This window comes from Lathyrus oleraceus, chromosome 5 (assembly GCF_024323335.1).
Source record: "Lathyrus oleraceus cultivar Zhongwan6 chromosome 5, CAAS_Psat_ZW6_1.0, whole genome shotgun sequence".
NCBI classification, from domain to species: Eukaryota; Viridiplantae; Streptophyta; class Magnoliopsida; order Fabales; family Fabaceae; genus Lathyrus; species Lathyrus oleraceus.
In genome coordinates, this window is record NC_066583.1 from 153,761,341 (window position 1) to 153,780,432 (window position 19,092).

The window sequence follows — 19,092 nt, forward strand, 5'->3', positions numbered from 1 at the left end:
AGATATAAGAAAATATTAAATATTCCAAGTAGGGTTATATTAATAAAACATGGGTATATCCCCATTTATAATTTAGAATTAATTACAATGAGAAGATAAAAATAAATATATATTAGAGAAATGCAAAATAGAAGTAGTATAAAGTGCATGTACCTAGATATTAATAAGATTATCAATGATCCCCATAGCCACATCACATATATGCTTCAAACCTTTTTCTCTACTAGCAATCTCAGGAGGGTAAACCAAATCAGGAACTCTTTTGAATGCATTATGACAAGCATTTGGATAATCTTTGGCAGCAGTGATGTGTATGTAAGCATAATCATATTCTTCATCCGCCAAATCTTGCACTGAAGCTTGGAGGGAATCACCAGCATAAGAGTACTTATCTGCACACTCTTTGAGGACCCTTTGTAAACTAGTGTTGTTGGTAGGTGGAAGAGATTTGGAAGACAAGTATGAAGAAGTGGAAGTGGCATTTGTCATTCCAATCCCAACCATGATCAAAGCTAAGCCCTTTGTGTCTGCGTTTGGACTCGTGGGGTTGGATTTGAGACAAGAGAAACACAGTTTGTAGTACTTGGTGTTCTTGCAAGTGCTTTTGATTAAACTGGTGTCTCCATTCACAAATGCATACTGTGCTAGGAAGAAGAGGAGGAGGAGAAATTGTGACAAGTTGATCTTTGAAGCCATTATGGAGAAAAGAGAAAGAAAATTTAGGATTTTTTTAGGGGGAAGTTAGTATATAGAAATTAAGGCAATAAAGTCAAAAAGTGGATCATGATTTGTTTTTTCTTTATATTTTGAAAACTTTAGTTCATTTTACGGTTAACTATGTAGGAAAAGTAGCGTGTTTTGATAAAGCCTCACGTGACAAACTCTGTTGATGAAGGAATCTCTAGTCCTAGAAGTAAAGGACATGATCTTGTATTAATATATGATATGATGATTTTCTTGGGGACTAGCTTGAAATATCAAAAATGACTTGTTTTTTCTTGTTGGATTTATTACTCAAGGAGTGATTCAGGGCTTTATTTGGAAGGTAGCAAGTGATCTAGTAACAAGGCTATGGTTGTCTACTAGTATAAAACATATCTTAGAGGCAGGCAACAAGGGTCACGGGTCATAAACCAACAAGAATATCGAACATGTTCTGAAACGTCACTACTTTGGCAAAGGGAAAAGACAGCAATACTTGCTTGGACAGTGCATACTAGGCAACAGGAGAAGCATTAACCTCCCATTATAGATCGTGTAGGCGTTAAAAGTTAAAAGTTAAAAGTTACACAACTTTTATGTTTGCTCTACTTTTTGTACTTGGACAGTGAAAATGGTTTACTCGACATCTCCTATATTAGGAATGTTATACTTGTTGTTTTCACCTTATGGTTCTAGGTTAAAAGAACTAGTCATGATAATTCAGAACTCAATATCGTAGCTTGAATTCTAGGTTACAAGATACAACAATTTCTGTATCAAGTTTAAAATAAAACCACCCTTGAATTAGTCACAGGATTATGCATTGCCCCAAGTCAGTTTTGGTTTAAAATTTCAAAACTGATTATGCATTGCCAACAAACTGAATTTTAAAATGGAGGATTAAAAATTTGTTTTTATTTAAAATAAAAAGACCAAAAATACATATAAACTTTAAATTTATTTAACTCAATGATGAGCTGATAGTTTGCTTAAAAACAATGAACCAATAAATTCCTATGATTCAATAAAGGTATTCCCAGTTTAAGACATGATAATCCAATGCACAAAAAAAAGACGAGCAGGTGTAATACTACCAATGAAAAATCAGCCTTAGGTTTAGTGCTTAGTTGCAGAGGAAAAGAGACCTAATGACAATGACACAATTACAAGGCATGGGCAAGAATCAATAATGTAGACAAAACTATTAAAAATCCTCTACTCAAATAACTCCATCAATATAAGGAATTATTATATGAAATATACTGAATAGATTAAATTTTAAGTACTGTTGTATGTCACTTTTGAAGATCACATTTATTAATAGCAGATGCTCCCGGTGCAGCGCGCATCCTAGTTTGGAATTGCAGCCGGGAAAGTTGGAATAGCAATATCACTTTTGAAGATCACATTTATTAATAGCAGATGCTCCCGGTGCAGCGCGCCCGGTGCAGCGCGCATCCTAGTTTGGAATTGCAGACGGGAAAGTTGGAATAGCAAATTGCGGAAGTGGAGCGCTTCTCATCTCAGATTGATATTCTGCTTTTAGGTTTTTTTTTGCAAAAAGACCTCTAAACCCTTAAAAAAAATTAAAATAAAATAATTTATTATAGTCATTCGTGTTTTCTCTTCTCTTCTCCATTGCATTCTTTCGTTCGCTGCTTCTCATATTCTTTTGCATGCTGCATCTTTTGCCCCAACTCCTCTCCTCCTTCACTTATCTCTATTCTTCTTCTATTCGCCTTCTTCTCTATTCATTGTTTTTCTGTCAATTTTCAAGTTGTTTTTTCTTTCATATCATTTTTTAAAAATATATTGATTATAGGATTAATGTAGGTAAATTATTCATATTGCTTTTCAGAATTAATAACTCGGGATAAGATGAGGAGGAGGAACACCATAGGAATTTAAGTGTCAAAGAGGTCATGAGTTCAGCTCTTTCATTGGCAAAACGGCAAGAAATGATTGTCATCAAAAAAACTTTTGACATACAATACTGTCATTTTTAAATTATCTTCATCAGATGAGGTTTAATGAGACTAATTACTCGTGCAGGGCTGGTGATGAAAAAGCATGTAAAGTAAGCAGTATAGCGTTCTTTAATCTTTACACTTTAATTTATCATTAGACATAGTAACAACAACATAGATACTTTTTGAAGTCAATTGAGTAAATTTACAATTGCCTTAACATGGTAACCCTATAATGAATTACAATATGGGAAGTAACTAACAAGTAATGCACTTCACTTACTCAACAGATCAGACTAGAAATCCCGGTGCGCCATCTGTGGTGAAAAAGGCCTCTTTCAAAAAATATGGTATCTATCGCCTTCAGCTAAACTGTTCTAGAGAGGATCAAACTTTGATTTGATGATATACACTCCAAATTATCAAATCATCCTGATAGAGCGGCTTACCAACTAAAAGAGCAGGATAGAAATTTACAATATCAAACCAAAGGGAAAAAACAAGAGTTGCTAGTTGATCCACATACTCCGCATAAAGGAGACATTTCCACTACTTCTTTCACATAACTGACGAATGATTTGTATATGTTTCCCGGTAGATAGTTCCTGTCCATGGCAATCAAGTTAAAAAATGCATGTTCCAGTTATCACCTCATTTCATAACTTACCACAGGCACAAACAAAACCAGCTAGTTGGAATACAATAAAATGCTCACAAACCTGCAGGTCCAATACACAAGTCCCCTCAGAGGAAATGACTTGCCATCAAAAGTTGCGGCTTTTCTTTCTCTTCTTCAATCTCCCTTAAAGCTTCATCTCTAATATCTTGAACTTTTTTATCCCAGACATCATCTACTAGCTTCCATGTTTCATCATTAACAATTTGCGTCTACAGTGAAAAGAAGTTTAGATAATAAATAAAGTAATCCAGACCAATTGCAAGACAAATAATAAATTAATGCAAGAAACAAGTTTTGGCAACTAAAAAAAACCTCTGTAGGGCGTGGTGCACCAAAGGTCGAAAATCCAGCATTGCCCGGTGCAAATGTAACCCTCCCAGGAAGACTGATCCCATGGATTCCCCATCGTCCAGCATAAATCAGTGCTCCATATTCATCAAGTGGACTCACAGAAGGCTAAAAGGGCCCCAAAAAAAAAGATCGTGAACAAATAACCATTTGTTCAACAAAGGGTGATGATAAAAAATTTCAACAAAAAACACTACAGCTTGCGATACTGAAATTCTGAGTTTGTAATAACCCTTAAAAGAATCCAACAAATGTTTTTCTGTTCATAAACTTCTCTCAAGTAACTAACTATCTTTAAATGCTTGAATATCTTTAAATCATGCATGAAATACTACGTTAAACATGTCATTAGAAAATGTCAAAATAACATATGTCTAACAATGTCAAAGGCTCACTAACAAAACAGAACAGCCTACTCCACTTTAGCTTGAGATCTACCTGAGCTACACGAGGAGCACTCTTATAAATGTCCCAAATCTCCTCAGCTTTGATCTTCCCCTTTTCAAGCAAAATCTCTGCATAACAAATACGCATGTAGAAAAGTTGCTATGAAAATATTGATAATAGTTAATGTATTCTATTTTTTTACAGTTATTTCCTAAAAACAAGCCTTAACTATCATGAACTAAACGAAATAACTTCCTGTTTTTCTACATCGTATCAGAGGTCTATTGGGTTTGGTGTGTGAATATAAACGATAGGCTCTGATACCATATTAGAATTAGAGTTTGGCTTAACTCCTTACAAAATCAACTTGAAGGTGAGATGTGTTACTTTATATGAACTTTTTTCAAACTATGTCTAACCAATATGAGAGTTGAGATTTTCTCAATACATGTAAATCACACTAGAACCAGACCTGTGATTGTCTCAACCGCTGAATGGTATTCTCTTAGCACTGATAAACACTTCTCTGTACTATAACGCATATACTCATCTCGGAGTGCCTCAAGCTTCGTTGCAAGCTGTACAAAAAACTTGAACATCAGTTGTGGCTTGTTTATATGCATAAAATACTTTTGTCAAGGGAAGCAGTGTGTGTTGAAACAGAAGCTGTTAGACTCAAATCCTGCACACATACATTAGACACAAGATCGCCTTTGTTCCTGTAATATGCTTTCCCAAATGCAGTCATACCAGTCTGCAGAATCAAAAACTCTGCAAGCCTTGAAGCTTCTGATGTTGCATTTGCAGACATCCAACACAAGTTGTCTATCCCGAACATCTCCTCCTCAACTACTCTTGCTACAAACAAATTTAAATAAGCTTAATAACCAAACCCCCAAATCCAGTTAATACCTTTGGTGCTAGCTACAAAAAAGCTCTTTGTATAAATTTTATTTGAGCTTACATTGAAGAACGTTGTCTTTGTTGGTTTTCATAGCAAAAATAATTCCTCTAACATTGGAAGTTCACATGTTGAACACTATTGCTAGGATCCAAATTCCTCAACAAGTGTTCATCAAAATAACCAAGGGGTTCAAATTTTTGGGGATATAAGTAGGGTGTTGAAATGGAGGAGGATCTTAGGGGTTTTATGTGACACAAAAGTACTGCTCAAGCTGAAGGAATAATTTTATCGGACAGCGGTAAGACCTAGGATGTTGTACAGGATAGAATATTGGACGGTTAAAAATCAACATGAAAATAAAGTAAGTATAGAAGAGATGGGATTGGGGATGTTTTGTTGGATGTGTGATAAGACTAGACGGGATATGATTAAAAATGACAATATTAGAGTGTGTTAGGGTAGCACCTATAATAAAAAAGATGATTGAAAATAGACTTAGGTCATTTGGATATGTAGAGAGAAGACTAAATGTGAATTTTGTTGTAAGGAGAGTAGATCAGATGGAAAGGAGTCAAACAACTAGAGGGAGAGGAAGACCTAGAAAAACTATAAGAGAAAGTATTAAGAAAGATCTCGAGATTAACGAATTGGATAGGGCATTATGGTGAAATTTAATCCATGTAATCAACCCCACTTAGTGGGATAAGGTTTGATTGTTGTTGTTGTTATAAGTAGGATGATATTGGAGAACTTCAAAGATTCTTGTAACAAAAAAGCAAAGGGACATGCCAAAAAGTTGTATAACAATGAAAACATAATGCAATTCATATATTATTGGTTTCTCATATATTTTACAGTTAACAAAACATTTTATGTTTTCGGAAACACTATCTAAAAGATGAAAAAATAATAAATGAAGACATAAGGCAGAGAAGAATTATCAAAATGACCTAAAAAGCAAACAACTTACGAGCACAAGAACGCACTATAGAGTTTATGTAATCTGATTTCCTAGAAAAAACCTTTCCAGAAACTTCATTATAACACATATTTGGCTGGCTGCGAATAGAAGTTATATCAGTCTGCAAACAATGAACACACATTGACAGAGATGAAACAACCATTTCCACGCATAATGAAAGCTGCTCAACAAAAAATGAAAGAAATAATGTTACCTCAACAAAAGGGCGGAGTGGCTCAGGAAAATAACATGCCAGAACAGCAACAGCTGCTTCTCTATATGCTAATCTCAGTCTCAGTTCTTCAGGAATTTCTGTAGTGTCCTCTTGCCCTGTTTCAAACGTTCCTTTTTGCTGCAAATCCATAAGTTTCATTAGATGGTGCAAAAATGCATTAAACACGCCATAAGAAATTGCCAAGTCAGAAAGAAGCTGAAAAATCACAAACCCTTTTTAATGCCTCAAGCAACTCATCACGCCCAATATAATCCAGATCCTTCCTGGCCGTTAAAATTCCAGCTTCATTCCTGTCATTTATTTGGGATGTGTCAGTCTATATTCTGATGATGGATTGATGCAGAAATTTCAATCGAAGATTATTTACAGTATATTTTGCAGCTCTGCCCCAGTAAAATCTTCTGTTAACTCTGCAATTTCGTTAAGCAGACTATCTTTTTCTTCTTCTGAGCGAAAAGACTTGTTCCTAGCATGCACCTAGTTTGCAGTTTGCACCAAAAAAGAATAGGAAAAGAGAAATTTAAAATATTGAAATACTATAGACTGAACCCAGTAAATCAAGGTTTTGGAGGTAAAATACCTTCAAAATGGCAAGTCTTCCGTCTCTTAAAGGCAAACCAACTCTAATGATCTTGTCGAAACGACCCTTCCTCAAAAGAGCAGGATCAATAATATCCAATCTATTTGTAGCACCTATCACGAGCACCTGAAATTCAAATTCAGTATATCAAATAATAACTTTATGATCTTGGAGTTCAATTAAAGCTCACCTGTGCTGTGGAAACTTTGAATCCGTCCATCTCAGTCAGTATCTGAAGTAATCCTTGTTCTCTTTCAGCACCTCCCTATACAATTTATGGACAATGAGAGTACAATTGGATGGAAAAAAGTGAACACCAATAAGCGAGAAAAGTAAGAAGTGATACTCATATCTTAACTTAGGCTAAATGAAGTACAGATTTTGCGGGAAATATGATTATATTCTGACCAACAACCGGACATGACATACGTTACCAAGATAGCTAGCTACAAAGGGCCAAGAGCAGGTCTTTAAATTACATCAGATGAAATTCCAGTTACTATCTAATCACAAGTTAAGATAGTAAAGTTGCTATCTAATCAGAAATTTTTGGTTTCTCCTAAAATATTAACACATTCATAATTCATTTCTTTCTAACCTATAACAAAATAATGTAAAGATGAACACGAGAAAATGTAGTTTTAGTCTCTTTTTTCTTTATCACATAAATGATCCCAAAAGTTGTGGTTTTTGTAAGAATTAAATAGTATATTAAGCACACATATGATGAGTAGTTTTAGCTGTTATTGACACATGTAATTAGAACTTATTTGCTCTAATTCAGGATATTTTTCTGCTTGTAATTAATACTGCATGAAGCATAACTATTTAATGGTAAGGATTGACTCAACCAGTAGTTAGCTATCCTTCACACCAATGTGTTTCAATCGTGGTTTCGGTGCTCTATTCCAAGAGCATTTTACACCAATCATCATGAGTTCAAGCCTTGTGGCATAACCATAGGGAAAAACTGATCCCGGTGAAATAGCTCATACATCGTTCCTTCACTTTTATGCACTAATATGTTTTTGAGGCGGCACCATACCATTCTCATTTTATAGCATATACTCCCTCCATATCATATTAAGTGTCTTTTAAGATTATGCACAATTTTTAAGAAAATCAACGAGTGCACTAGTTTTTATGATAAACTGAGTTTCATCGACTAAAGTGTCATTATTAATGGTAGTAAGTGAAGTAGCTAGGTGAGTTAATATAATAAACAAGACTATATTAGTGGAAGAAGATGATTAAAGCTTCATTGGTATTCTAAAATGACATAATATGAGATAAACAAAAGTGTCATCAAATCTTGGTCACTATTATAAACAAAAGTCATTAACTTTTAGAACCATTAATGCTTGTATTACTATTATACCCTTAATTTAATTCAAAAGCATTTAATGTTGGTAGTTGATTCATCAAATATAACTAAGGATATTATAGTAAATTTTACTTTGATTGTACATGAAATCAAGAAAATTAATTACACTTAACTAACTTTCTTAATCAGTGTAAAAGTAGTTATTTTTGCTTATAATTGTGAAAGGAGGGAGTTTTCCAAATGAAACACTTAGTATGAGACAGATGGAGTAATATGTTACACGCTATCATTTCTTCTCTAAAGTTTAAGTGCCTCAATCTCTTGCTCCCAAAAACAGGACCTTTATTCTCTTCCTTTGTGTCTTCAGACACACTTGTGTTGTTTATGTTTTTATAAAAATAAATGAGAAGTCCATCACATAATGCCAAGGCTTCTTTTCATAGAATACTCCTAACTGTACCCGTACTATTATCTAGACATCAAAAGATATATTGCCACTGTTAGATTTCTTAAACACTCTTTCTTCCCAGCTACTGATGTGCATCACAATGTTGATATTATGTTTCCAGGCAGTTCCTTTCAAAATCTCTCACACCTATTGCGACACTTTTGTTGCTCATATATTATTGGAGACCATGACACAACACTTAAATTCATGCGTTAACACGGTTGATCAACCAGTGTTGGCGATGGCAGATGGCAGGGAGCCAAAATACCACCGTACCGGCCGCTTTGCGGCGCTGTTATAGCGGATTATGGCAGAAAAACTCACAATATCGGCCGATATTTACCATTGCAGTAAGCCGAAAAAATGCCATGTATATACACCATGGCAGACATTTGATAACATCGTGATCAACCAATCCTTCTTACCGCTCAAATCCAGTTTCTAGTCTTCTTCTTCACGGCCCATCTCTTGCTCCCATAAATAAATGACACACCTTTTAAAGGGCTGCCCATTACAATTATGTGATTTGCTTCCAGTTAAATTGTGATTTTGTGCCTAAATCAGACTACACTCACCTCTATTTATAATAGCATATAGAATAAATTCAATAAATACTAATTGATACTACTGGCTAATTCTAATTCTAATAGTAAACACATCCTAGTAATAAATATTTGGATTTGATTCTTTGAAGCACATGATCTTTTTAAAGGGCTGCCCACACAAATATGTTGAGGAATTGGGTAGCTTTATTACATTTGTATCTTTTGTTCCTTCTTATCGTTCTCTTTTCCTTAATAAATTTCTTCTTCTATTCCAAAAACTAAAATCCTTTCAAAAGTTGATTATATATTAGTGCAAAGTAGTTCCCTTATTTTTTCTATAAATTTTACACTTAGACTTTAGAGTTCAAAAACAAGGGAAAGGTTGTTTGTATCTTACCCCACCAATATCAGGTCCTCCACGCCTGCTACCAATAGCATCAATCTCATCAATAAAGATTATAGAAGGTGCAAATGATCTTGCATTTGCAAAAAGATCTTTAACACGGGATGCAGCAACCCCTACAAACATCTGGGAACAGGAAAACTGAATGAGGCAATCTGCCTATAATTGGTGTTCCAAATTAATTGAGTATAAATTATAAAATTGAAGACACTTGTGCATGCAATATTTCACGCTTCTCGGGTATATGTTACCATACAATTCATTCATTCAGACAAGAACATTGTGAAGCACACTATCTTTATATAATTAAATAGGACATTGCAAGTAATTCCATACAATGATTGCAAGAAGGATTACCTATTTGATACTGTAACATTTGATAATGATTAATATGCTTAAGTCTCGGAAAAAAAATTATAAAAGATATGCTCAAGTGTCCAGTTAACCTGGTTAAATTTTAGAATAAGCATACATTTTTTGTTATTCAAAGGTACATGTCATTAATTTGATTCAATAATAATAAGGACATCAAATGGTCCCTTCATGTCAATCCCAGCCATCAAATTAGTCTATTTTGAAGGAGCAATTTTGATTGATTCACTACTAAAGAACCAAAATGATGGTACTTGAATAAAGAAACGGGCGGTTGCTCTATAATTTATCTACAATCCTGTTCTTCAAAAAAATTAATGATTTTGGATTTAGATTTAGAACAAATACTTTGTTTCGATGTTCAACTTCTTGCTAACTTCCATTCAATGTATATGCATATCTTTGTAAAAGAGGAAGCACCTCAACAAAATCCGTGCCACTAGCAGCAAAAAAAGGCAACCCTGCTTCACCTGCGATAGCTTTAGCCAGTAAAGTTTTACCAGTTCCAGGAGGTCCATGAAGAAGTACACCTTTTGGGCAATAAATTCCTTGGTCTTGAAACTCCTCGTCATTCTTTAAAACTCGGACAATCTCTTGTAGTTCCCTCTTTATATATTCCTGGCCAGCAAAATCATCAAATGTAACACCAGTTCTTTCTTCTGCAGATATAAATTTAGCCCTGAGGGGAAAGCATTATAATTAGATTCCAGCTAAAGAGATTTGTTTTAAAATGTTTGTATTTTCTTCTCATTTAGAGAAATTGCAACTAAATTTTTCCAACTACTTTCAACACATAAGCAGTTGTAATGGACCACTTACCACTAAACCAGATTTTTTTATAAAATACAACGTTTGCAAAGATGTTTAAATTGAGATTCCTTGATTTTGGAAGAAAAAAAAATGCCCTTTGAAATAACACAAAATATCATAAAGGTGAAGACCAATCTGAGTTCAAACAACATGAAACAAACACAGAGTTTGAGAGAGTATTTCTAACAGCAATTCAATTGTATGCTGCATCTCTTTAGCTACCCGTAAGGGTAAGACTGAGGAGACTGATGAAAGGTTCTACTAAATTTCATATTTTTAAAAATTATTGATTGTTTCTTATTCTTTATATATTTTCCTTATTTTCTTGAAATGATATGATGTACGACAAATGATAATGTAGACTTGATATACAACTGTAATCTCTCTCAATCCTAAAGTTCTATGGGTTCTTTTTCTGTACAGAATGTATAAGTTTTGTATTATGTTTTTTTTCTATTAGCTATGTTCTGTATTAAATCATTTCTAAATGAATAAAAAATTAGATATGATTGTTTCAAGATTAAACAATGAATCTTAAACAAATATCATAACTAGGTTCCGAAGGTTGAACAAACATCGGGTTTATGGATTAAAAATTCGTAACAGCCTATTGACCGGGAAAGGAGAAGTTCCAAAGAGAGCTTTTGAAGGTACATGAGCGATTATCACTGGTCAGTTTCAAGTGGAAGAAAGAGAAATTTGAAGATATGCCATATTTTCCTTGCCTGCAGAGTGATTCTAAATTTCTAACAAAGAACCAGCACCAGCCATTAAGACCAAAGAAAGAGATAAATTTTCTACTAAATCTTAATTAAAAGCCGAATGACATATATCAACCAACTAAAACTAACACTACACAAAATGAAATTTCAGTCAACCAAGGGGAAGTGGGATAGGATATATCGAGGAAAATTAGCACTAACCGACTCTTGCCTATAGAACCAAGTGCATGTCTTCTTAAGGCCGGCACCTTAGTTAGTGGGGTAGGAGGAGTTCCCAGATCACAAGGTATCAACTTTGAATATATTGGTCTCATCTTATTATCAATCCAAACATAAAATCCAACAGCCAGTGCAAGACGCATAGACCATATGACTGCAGTTGCCATTGTTGCATATACTTCAGCGGGTAAAGCATCTACATTAATGACGTCAACATTTACAACTTGTTGATGCAGCTTTCCCCAAACATCATTCCAACAATCAATTGGCATTCGGTCAACCGCATGACGCCGGAAGACAATATCCTTAGGATTCCCTTCAGTGCCCGATGTTTTCCCATTTTTATAATGTGGTAAAATAACTGCACAAATAAAAAAGGCAACAACACTCAGCAAATCAAATTTCAACCAGACCGAACAAGCAATGTATCTTACATAAAAGCAACAAAGGTACAATCACAGTGCGAAACAGAAATACATACATCGTTCATTACAAGTATTTCTAAGCAGGATAACATAATATGAAATAACTAAAAAGCTTAATCGCACATCTTTGAGAAGTTTGTTTCGATTAACAACTTAATTAATCGCTTATAGCATAAAAGTTTATCATAAAACTAGTTATATATAAGCTATCAATATACCAAAAGATAAAATAAATTCAAACTGTTTTCTTATACACTATAAGTTGTTTTCATAAACTATCATGGAAAACTTGTGAAAATAAGACGAAAACAACTTAAGGACATATTATAATCTCTTTTCAAAAGCTCTTCCAATTTCCGAACAGTCTCACAAGAGCTTACTGTGCGTAGATAAACTCAAATAAATCAATCCAAACAGTGCCTAAATTCTTAACCATGAAATCTAATGTAGCAACTTTCAAACACGAATAACGTAAGATTTAAGATCCTAGCAAAGAAAAATCCACCACCTGATAAATTCTGTCCATAATCAGAGTACTCTATAAACTGAACATTATTTGAGTCAAGCAGTTTCAAAAAATCACTAAAATCAATCTTGTGTGAATCTTCAGGATCCCATTCCGTTCCCTTCAATTTTCCACGAAAACTCAACAACGCTCTGTTCCATGAAGAAGCCAAAACAAGCTGCCTGTCTAACTGAACATTAGCCTTTCTCTCAAATTCTTCCAACTCATTCACCCGTTTCCTTTCCGATTCCTTCAATTTCTGCACACAATTTTTGACATGAACTTTCAGCATTCAAGAATTTCATACATTTCTTTCAATTGAAAGTAAAACAATAGAAATCGAAAAAAGCGAACCTCGAATAGCTGAGCAGACTCGGCGTCTTCTTCGTTGGAGGAGGAGGATGTTTCTGAAACAGAAAGGGAATTGGAAGCGGTGATTCTGATATTGCAGTTGCGAGGAATGTTGCGTGGGAATTTGGTACTGAAAATGCGTTGAGGAAGAGAAGAATGAGGGAATTGGGTGAAGAAGAAGGGTTGTGGGAATTGAAGCGAATAGATACTATTTGCAATTTGAGGGTTCATGTTTAGAAAGAATGTAAAACAGAAGAGGGTGAAAGAGTTTCAAATTGGGATTAGCATCATATCCAAATGCCACTCTCACTCTGATTATCTGCTTTCAGCGTTCTGGGGTTCTTGTTGGGGTTTATCGCAGATATTATTTTTATCTTCTCTTCTTTTATTTCATTAGAATGATTTTTATCTTTCCATTTCTTTATTATTTCAAATTTTTGTATGCGCTGGGTTTTTTAATAAAAATGTGTTTTTACTTGAGATAGAGATTCAAATTATAATAAATAAATAATAATTGTGCATAATTTGTTCACATATTTTAAAAAGTTATATTATGCAAGTGTGACAACACGGATCAAACGTATATTGTGCAAATGTGACAACAAGGATCAAACTTGTGAGATATTTCTATTTTATTCTATTTTTTTAAAAGTAAATCAAGATTTTAGGTCTGCATTTTTTAATATGTCTGCTCCATTCCGTCTTATTTTATTTCTTTTAGATTTTTGCAAATGCAGACATTAACATGATATTCCATCCTAATGAAAAATAAAAGCTACTTATAAAATTCAAAAATATACTTTCGAACGCACTCCAATTAACACATAATTCATTTGTAAGTGATTCAAACCCTAATTTGTGACCAAAATTGATATAGAAATGCATCTCTGTCTAACTTACAAGAATATATTTCGAAAACTATTGAACTAGAAACAGATGCAGAAACAGAAATAAATTAGCATTAATAAGTATGACATACATAAAAGATAAAAGATTACATAGATAATCATTAAAGTAAATTGAACAATACATTTCATCATCAAGTAGGACGTTTCAACATCTTTAGAGTATTTTCGATCAATCTCGCAATCTTCGTATCCAGCTCGATCGAATCTTTTGTTTCATAACATTGAAATGTACTCCACATAACAGTTAAATCTCCATCAGACTTCAGTTTAAAGTCGTTGAACTATATCTTTCCATCGCTATCAATCGATGATGAACGATAATAGAGCTCAACAACTCTTTGATTGTCTCGATACAGATTCTCTAATTTTTATTTAGATCGACAAGACGGGTGATCTCTAAGAATCTAAATTGAAAATGGTGGTTTTCATCTTTGAAAATCATATCATTCATGCAATTTCAGAATACCATTCATGTTCATCAATCATTCATCAAAAAGGGAAAGGTGAAGAAAAACCTAACGGGATTAAGGATTTCCCTCTATTTAATCATATGCAATTTACACCAATACTAGGAGTAATTCCCCCTTACCTTAGATTTTCCAACAAAACTCCTTAAAGTTCCTTCAATAGATGATCTTTCTATGCCTTAGCCCTTCTTCTTCCACCACAATTTTGTTTGCATGTATATTCTTTTTCTCCCAAAACTCTACTAACTAATATATTATAACTTAATCTCTCAATTAACAACTTCTAACATTCGCCTCATGTATCCTCTTATTTACCAACATACCTTTCTTAACTCTAATATTATTTTAATAATAATAATAATATTCTCTTTGTCTCTCGACTATTTCCTACTCTTCTTTATTATTCCAACAAATTAACTAAATAATTACCTTCTAATTATTTAATAATAATGATAATTCTTATTATTCTAATATTATTAATTCTATTATTTATTTAAATAACTAGAATTATGCACTATCAACTCAAACACATCAAATACTACTACCAACCATTCCAACACCATCCAATGCATATAGAATTTGGTTTAAATGATTTAAATACACACAATTTCAATTAAATAAATAAATTAGAAAAATGAGGTGTTACACACCCTCCTTTGTTTAGTGAAATTATGGTAAGTTCATAAATGCACTTTCGAATAACCCTACTATCTCTTTTTAATAATATGGGGTGGATCCGGATGTACATTTCTGGATTCACCTGTTACTGTTCACGCATATTTAACTAGTTTTAGAAACATGATTTGTTATAACACACAACAATGTTGAAAATTTTGAAAACTAAAACATACATTAAAATCTATGGAAATGTATATATTTGGCATCGTTAATATCAATTCAACATTAGACACAAAACATGTCTAACCACCTAAATACATTGTTGGAGAAAAACTAAAATGAATCAAAACGTGTGTCACCGTCTAAATCTATATTTATGGGTGGTTCCACCTTTGACATTTGATTTATTTGATTCTCATTCAGTCTCACTCAACTTGGTGAATTATTGCATCATATCCATAAAATGTTATTTCCAAGTCTCAGCTTCCTTTATTGAATGAGTTGTTCACTCTGGTGATTTATGTGGTATATGTCATCCCGGTTTCAAATAACCTTAAACAAAATGCAGTGATTTAATTGTAGCTAGAACAGACGTCCATAAAACTCAACGTCTTGTAGCCAGGAGATCCATCAATCAAAGTATCTATGTTAGGCAAAAGATATGAGTCATTAGGGCATGCAACATTGAGGCTAGTGAAGCCAACACACATGCGTCATTTTCTTGAGTACTTTCATAGCAAGACGACGTTATCCAACAATGACAAGTACTTAAACTTAATTATAAAGTCGATGCTTCTCAACTTTTGAACCTCATCGGCAGTTGGTTGCCATCTTCTTCTTGCTTAGCTTATGTGTCCTCTACGACACGGGTTTCACCGTAGAATCAATGGTGAGGGATGACAAACCTATCTTGTGTGTATCTTTGGCATGTCATAGGGCTCATAAGAAAATAAGTATATGTTCCTCGTAAATAGGACGACCAACTCCACCTCCTCCTCAAAATCAAATAGATAGGTGCCTAGTTTGGTGACTTGATAGTTCAAGGGGCCAATCCATACTTCCTTTAGGTCTTCTATGGGAATGAGCATTTTCCCCTCTTCCCCCAATCTAGGATCCCAACTTTCAACGTCTATTTCTTGTGCGTCTGGATAAGAGGCAACGATTATGGCGACCTGCTCTTTCCTTATTTCCAGGCTGTTTTGGTAACATTCATGTGCGACGTCCTAATATCCGTAAACCACACTCATTCATCCTCTAGATAGCGGATATTTCATGCTCAAATGGAGGATCGACAATACCGCCCCTAACAAGTTAAAGGCAGACCGCCCCAGGATGTCGCTGTATGGTGTCATACCCCAAAATTTGCCCTCCTTTTCGTTTTTTCGTCTGACCATAACTTGATATTCATCTAACCTCATTCATACTCGTTCATGTGCATTCATTCATTCATGATCCACATCGGCTAACAGACATCATGGATTCAAGGATTGTGGTTGATAAAATCGGAGTTGGACTGAAGTTTGTGGCATTACACGTCATAGGGATTGAATCCTGATTCATGCTATTCAAGGATCTTGTGTGTGACCTATTGTTTGATCGACATTCACCTGAATTGATTCATGGCATTGGCCTAAGTCATTGGTTCTGGATGTTCTGATCCATATTCGTTTGTCCATGAGAAAATATGCATTTTTGCCTGTGTTGACTTTTTGGTCAACCAGTTGACCAAAATCAACCTCTGAATTTTAATCATGTGATTCGTAATCATTCCATCAATTTCGAACTAATTCATGAAGTTTTGAATGGGTTTTAAAGGTTCAAATTGAATTTTAATTCAAGACTTGATCCTTGAAATTCAAATCGACTTTCGAGAATTAATTTGATTTCATAACCATTTCATCTTTTTCTCTAACCGATTAATTTTAGAGCATCATTTTAATTATAAATTAATTTTGACATTTTATTTTAGTTATTAGAATTTCATTTCTGATCTCACTAACATCCCATAAATAATTCATCCATATCCATTCGTTAAATCCATTTTTTTACATCCATTTTACAGTATCCATAAAATCATTATCCATTTAGTCCATGATCCATTTTTGTTCATAACCCAAATTAATCCATTTATTATAACCATTTAAATCAGTTATCCAAACTCTAATTTCACAATCCAATTAAATACATATTACATCTCTTGTTCACATTTACATGAAAATGCTGCAATTATCACAACTTCCAAATGCTACGGCCATGCATCAACCGCCAAGGAGCCACAAACGTGAAACTCACAAGCCTGCTACCAAAAAGAAATAAGGCTGCTGCAAAGCCAGCTCCAAACACTGTACAGCAACTCCAAAACCATCACAAGCCATAAGCCACAAAGCCTCACGCGGCTACCAAAACAGTGCATAATAAAAACAAAATTCTGCACTACAATTCAACAAAAATTCTGCACTACAATCAAACCAAAAATTCTGCATAAAAGCCGGCAACACGCCCATCCAAAACAACTTGCAAATTCACATTGAAACGCAGCTAAAGCTTCCAAGCCGGTAAACCGCAAAGCAAAACGCTAAACCACACGATGCATAGCCAAGACTTCCATAAGCCAGTACAACAACAAGCTAAACGCGAGCCAGCAAAAGCCAATTCCACACCTGTATAATTTCACAGAATAATAACAAATTCATAACAGAATTTTCTTCCGAATTGCTTCTAATATCACACTCATCACTCTATAAAAGCAAGCTTCACCTCTCTCAAAGTTTTTTCCGGATTCTTCAACCTCCATTCACAGAACCTTCCTCCACCTTCAACCTCAATTCATCACCAACCTTCACCACTTTAATTCACCTCTCTTCCAATCTTACACAACCGAAACCTTCACCGTAACAAACTCGCAAAACGGTTAACCACCGCTTCAATCCTCCTCAACCACCTGGCGGTTCATCCGCCATTTTCGATAGCAAACAATACCTCGCCGCAGAGGATTGTATTATAAGAAGAAGGAGGAGAAAGGCGATTCAAGCTTGCAACATTCATTACCGGAATTTCAAAGTTGGTTGAGGAGCGCGGATATAGATAGTTGTTGGAATGGATCGCTGCCGCCGGTGACGGAATCTAGCGTGTCTGGAATCGACGCCGCCACAACACTGTTTCAAGCAGAAGAAACACGGATTGAAGTCAAGAAGAGAAGACGAATCAGAATTGTAATGCCACGATCAGAGGAGGAGATCAGAACGTCTTAGCGGAAGTCGCCGTATCGAATGTTGGACGTGGATTCGAGGTTAACGGATCTAGACAACGTGATGTCTTACGGTTGTCACGGAAGAGGTTCTCCGGCGCCGACGATCGAGAGTTCCCGTTATCGGAGTCAACATACCGCTGTCGTCTCTACGCGTTGGCTTGAGCGAGGCATCGAGGTATTTCATTTTGTTGCATTTTGTTCATGTTTTTTGGCAAAGACGAAGTAGCGTCCTCACAGCTTTGTGCATCTCGGATGGGCCTTAAAGAAGGCCCTATCATCTCAGGCGTGCTGTTTGCACAAACACACCCCGTTTTTCCAGCTTGCACCCTCCCTGTGGTTTGGGCCAAATGTTCCCGAGGCCCATTCTGCACCTTTAAAACTCATATACCTTGTTTTATAGCTAGTTGGTTTAGATTATTTAGGATTAGTTGTTAATTAGGATCAATCTTAGAAAATGTTAATTGGTTATTAAAAATAATTAGGATTAATTGTGTTTAGAATTGAATTTAGGAGTTAATTTTGTTTAGAATTTAATTAGAATTGATTTCTAGAATTGACTTGGTAATTGTTTTAGAATTTGTTTTTTTTTTAATTGCTTTGATGATTCAATTTTGGAATTGATTTGTTATTTGTTTTAGAATTTAATTTTGATAACTGTTTTGGAATTAATTGTTGATAATCGTTTAGAATTTAAATTTTGTTAAATATTCTTTTATCATTTCTACTTTAATGTAACATCTAACATTTAACACCTAACTTCTAATTCTTTAATTTTTGCTTCTAACCTTTAATTTTCGTATTCCGCTTCTAACTCCTTTAATTTTCCGCTTTTAATTTCCGCTCCTAATTTTTAATTTCGGTCATTTACTTTATGCACTCTTATTTTTTTATTTTGCTTTTATCACATTGTACATCCATATTTCATCATATTCACTTCATTCTAAAATGAATCTAAAAATGGT

The 19,092-nt window shown here is 34.4% G+C and overlaps 2 protein-coding genes across 5 annotated transcripts in view; both read right to left on the reverse strand.

Moving 5' to 3' along the window:
* Positions 1-867, reverse strand: part of LOC127079532 (cell wall / vacuolar inhibitor of fructosidase 2) — a 26,688-nt gene extending 25,821 nt beyond the window's left edge. The window contains exon 1 of the mRNA XM_051019920.1: positions 154-867. Within this exon, the coding sequence (XP_050875877.1) occupies positions 154-696 (543 nt within the window). The 5' untranslated portion in view covers positions 697-867. The remainder of the gene's footprint in view (positions 1-153) is intronic.
* The window catches only part of LOC127079527 (probable inactive ATP-dependent zinc metalloprotease FTSHI 4, chloroplastic), a 23,603-nt gene extending 10,320 nt beyond the window's left edge, over positions 1-13,283 (reverse strand). Inside the window, exons 1-17 of one of the 4 annotated variants that reach the window (XM_051019911.1) lie at positions 12,891-13,282; positions 12,540-12,795; positions 11,589-11,967; positions 10,276-10,534; positions 9,478-9,609; positions 6,954-7,028; positions 6,764-6,889; positions 6,551-6,660; positions 6,395-6,473; positions 6,163-6,300; positions 5,958-6,069; positions 4,778-4,941; positions 4,556-4,661; positions 4,135-4,211; positions 3,661-3,804; positions 3,389-3,557; positions 2,761-3,274 (exon numbers count right to left, since the gene is read on the reverse strand). In XM_051019911.1, the coding sequence (XP_050875868.1) occupies positions 3,414-3,557; positions 3,661-3,804; positions 4,135-4,211; positions 4,556-4,661; positions 4,778-4,941; positions 5,958-6,069; positions 6,163-6,300; positions 6,395-6,473; positions 6,551-6,660; positions 6,764-6,889; positions 6,954-7,028; positions 9,478-9,609; positions 10,276-10,534; positions 11,589-11,967; positions 12,540-12,795; positions 12,891-13,118 (2,529 nt within the window). In that variant the 5' untranslated portion in view covers positions 13,119-13,282 and the 3' untranslated portion in view covers positions 2,761-3,274; positions 3,389-3,413. Of the gene's footprint in view, positions 1-2,760; positions 3,275-3,388; positions 3,558-3,660; positions 3,805-4,134; positions 4,212-4,555; positions 4,662-4,777; positions 4,942-5,957; positions 6,070-6,162; positions 6,301-6,394; positions 6,474-6,550; positions 6,661-6,763; positions 6,890-6,953; positions 7,029-9,477; positions 9,610-10,275; positions 10,535-11,588; positions 11,968-12,539; positions 12,796-12,890 lie in introns of those variants that run through there. The other 3 variants (XM_051019913.1, XM_051019912.1, XM_051019914.1) reach the window with 3 other exon arrangements.
* Between the last annotated feature and the right edge of the window lie 5,809 nt (positions 13,284-19,092).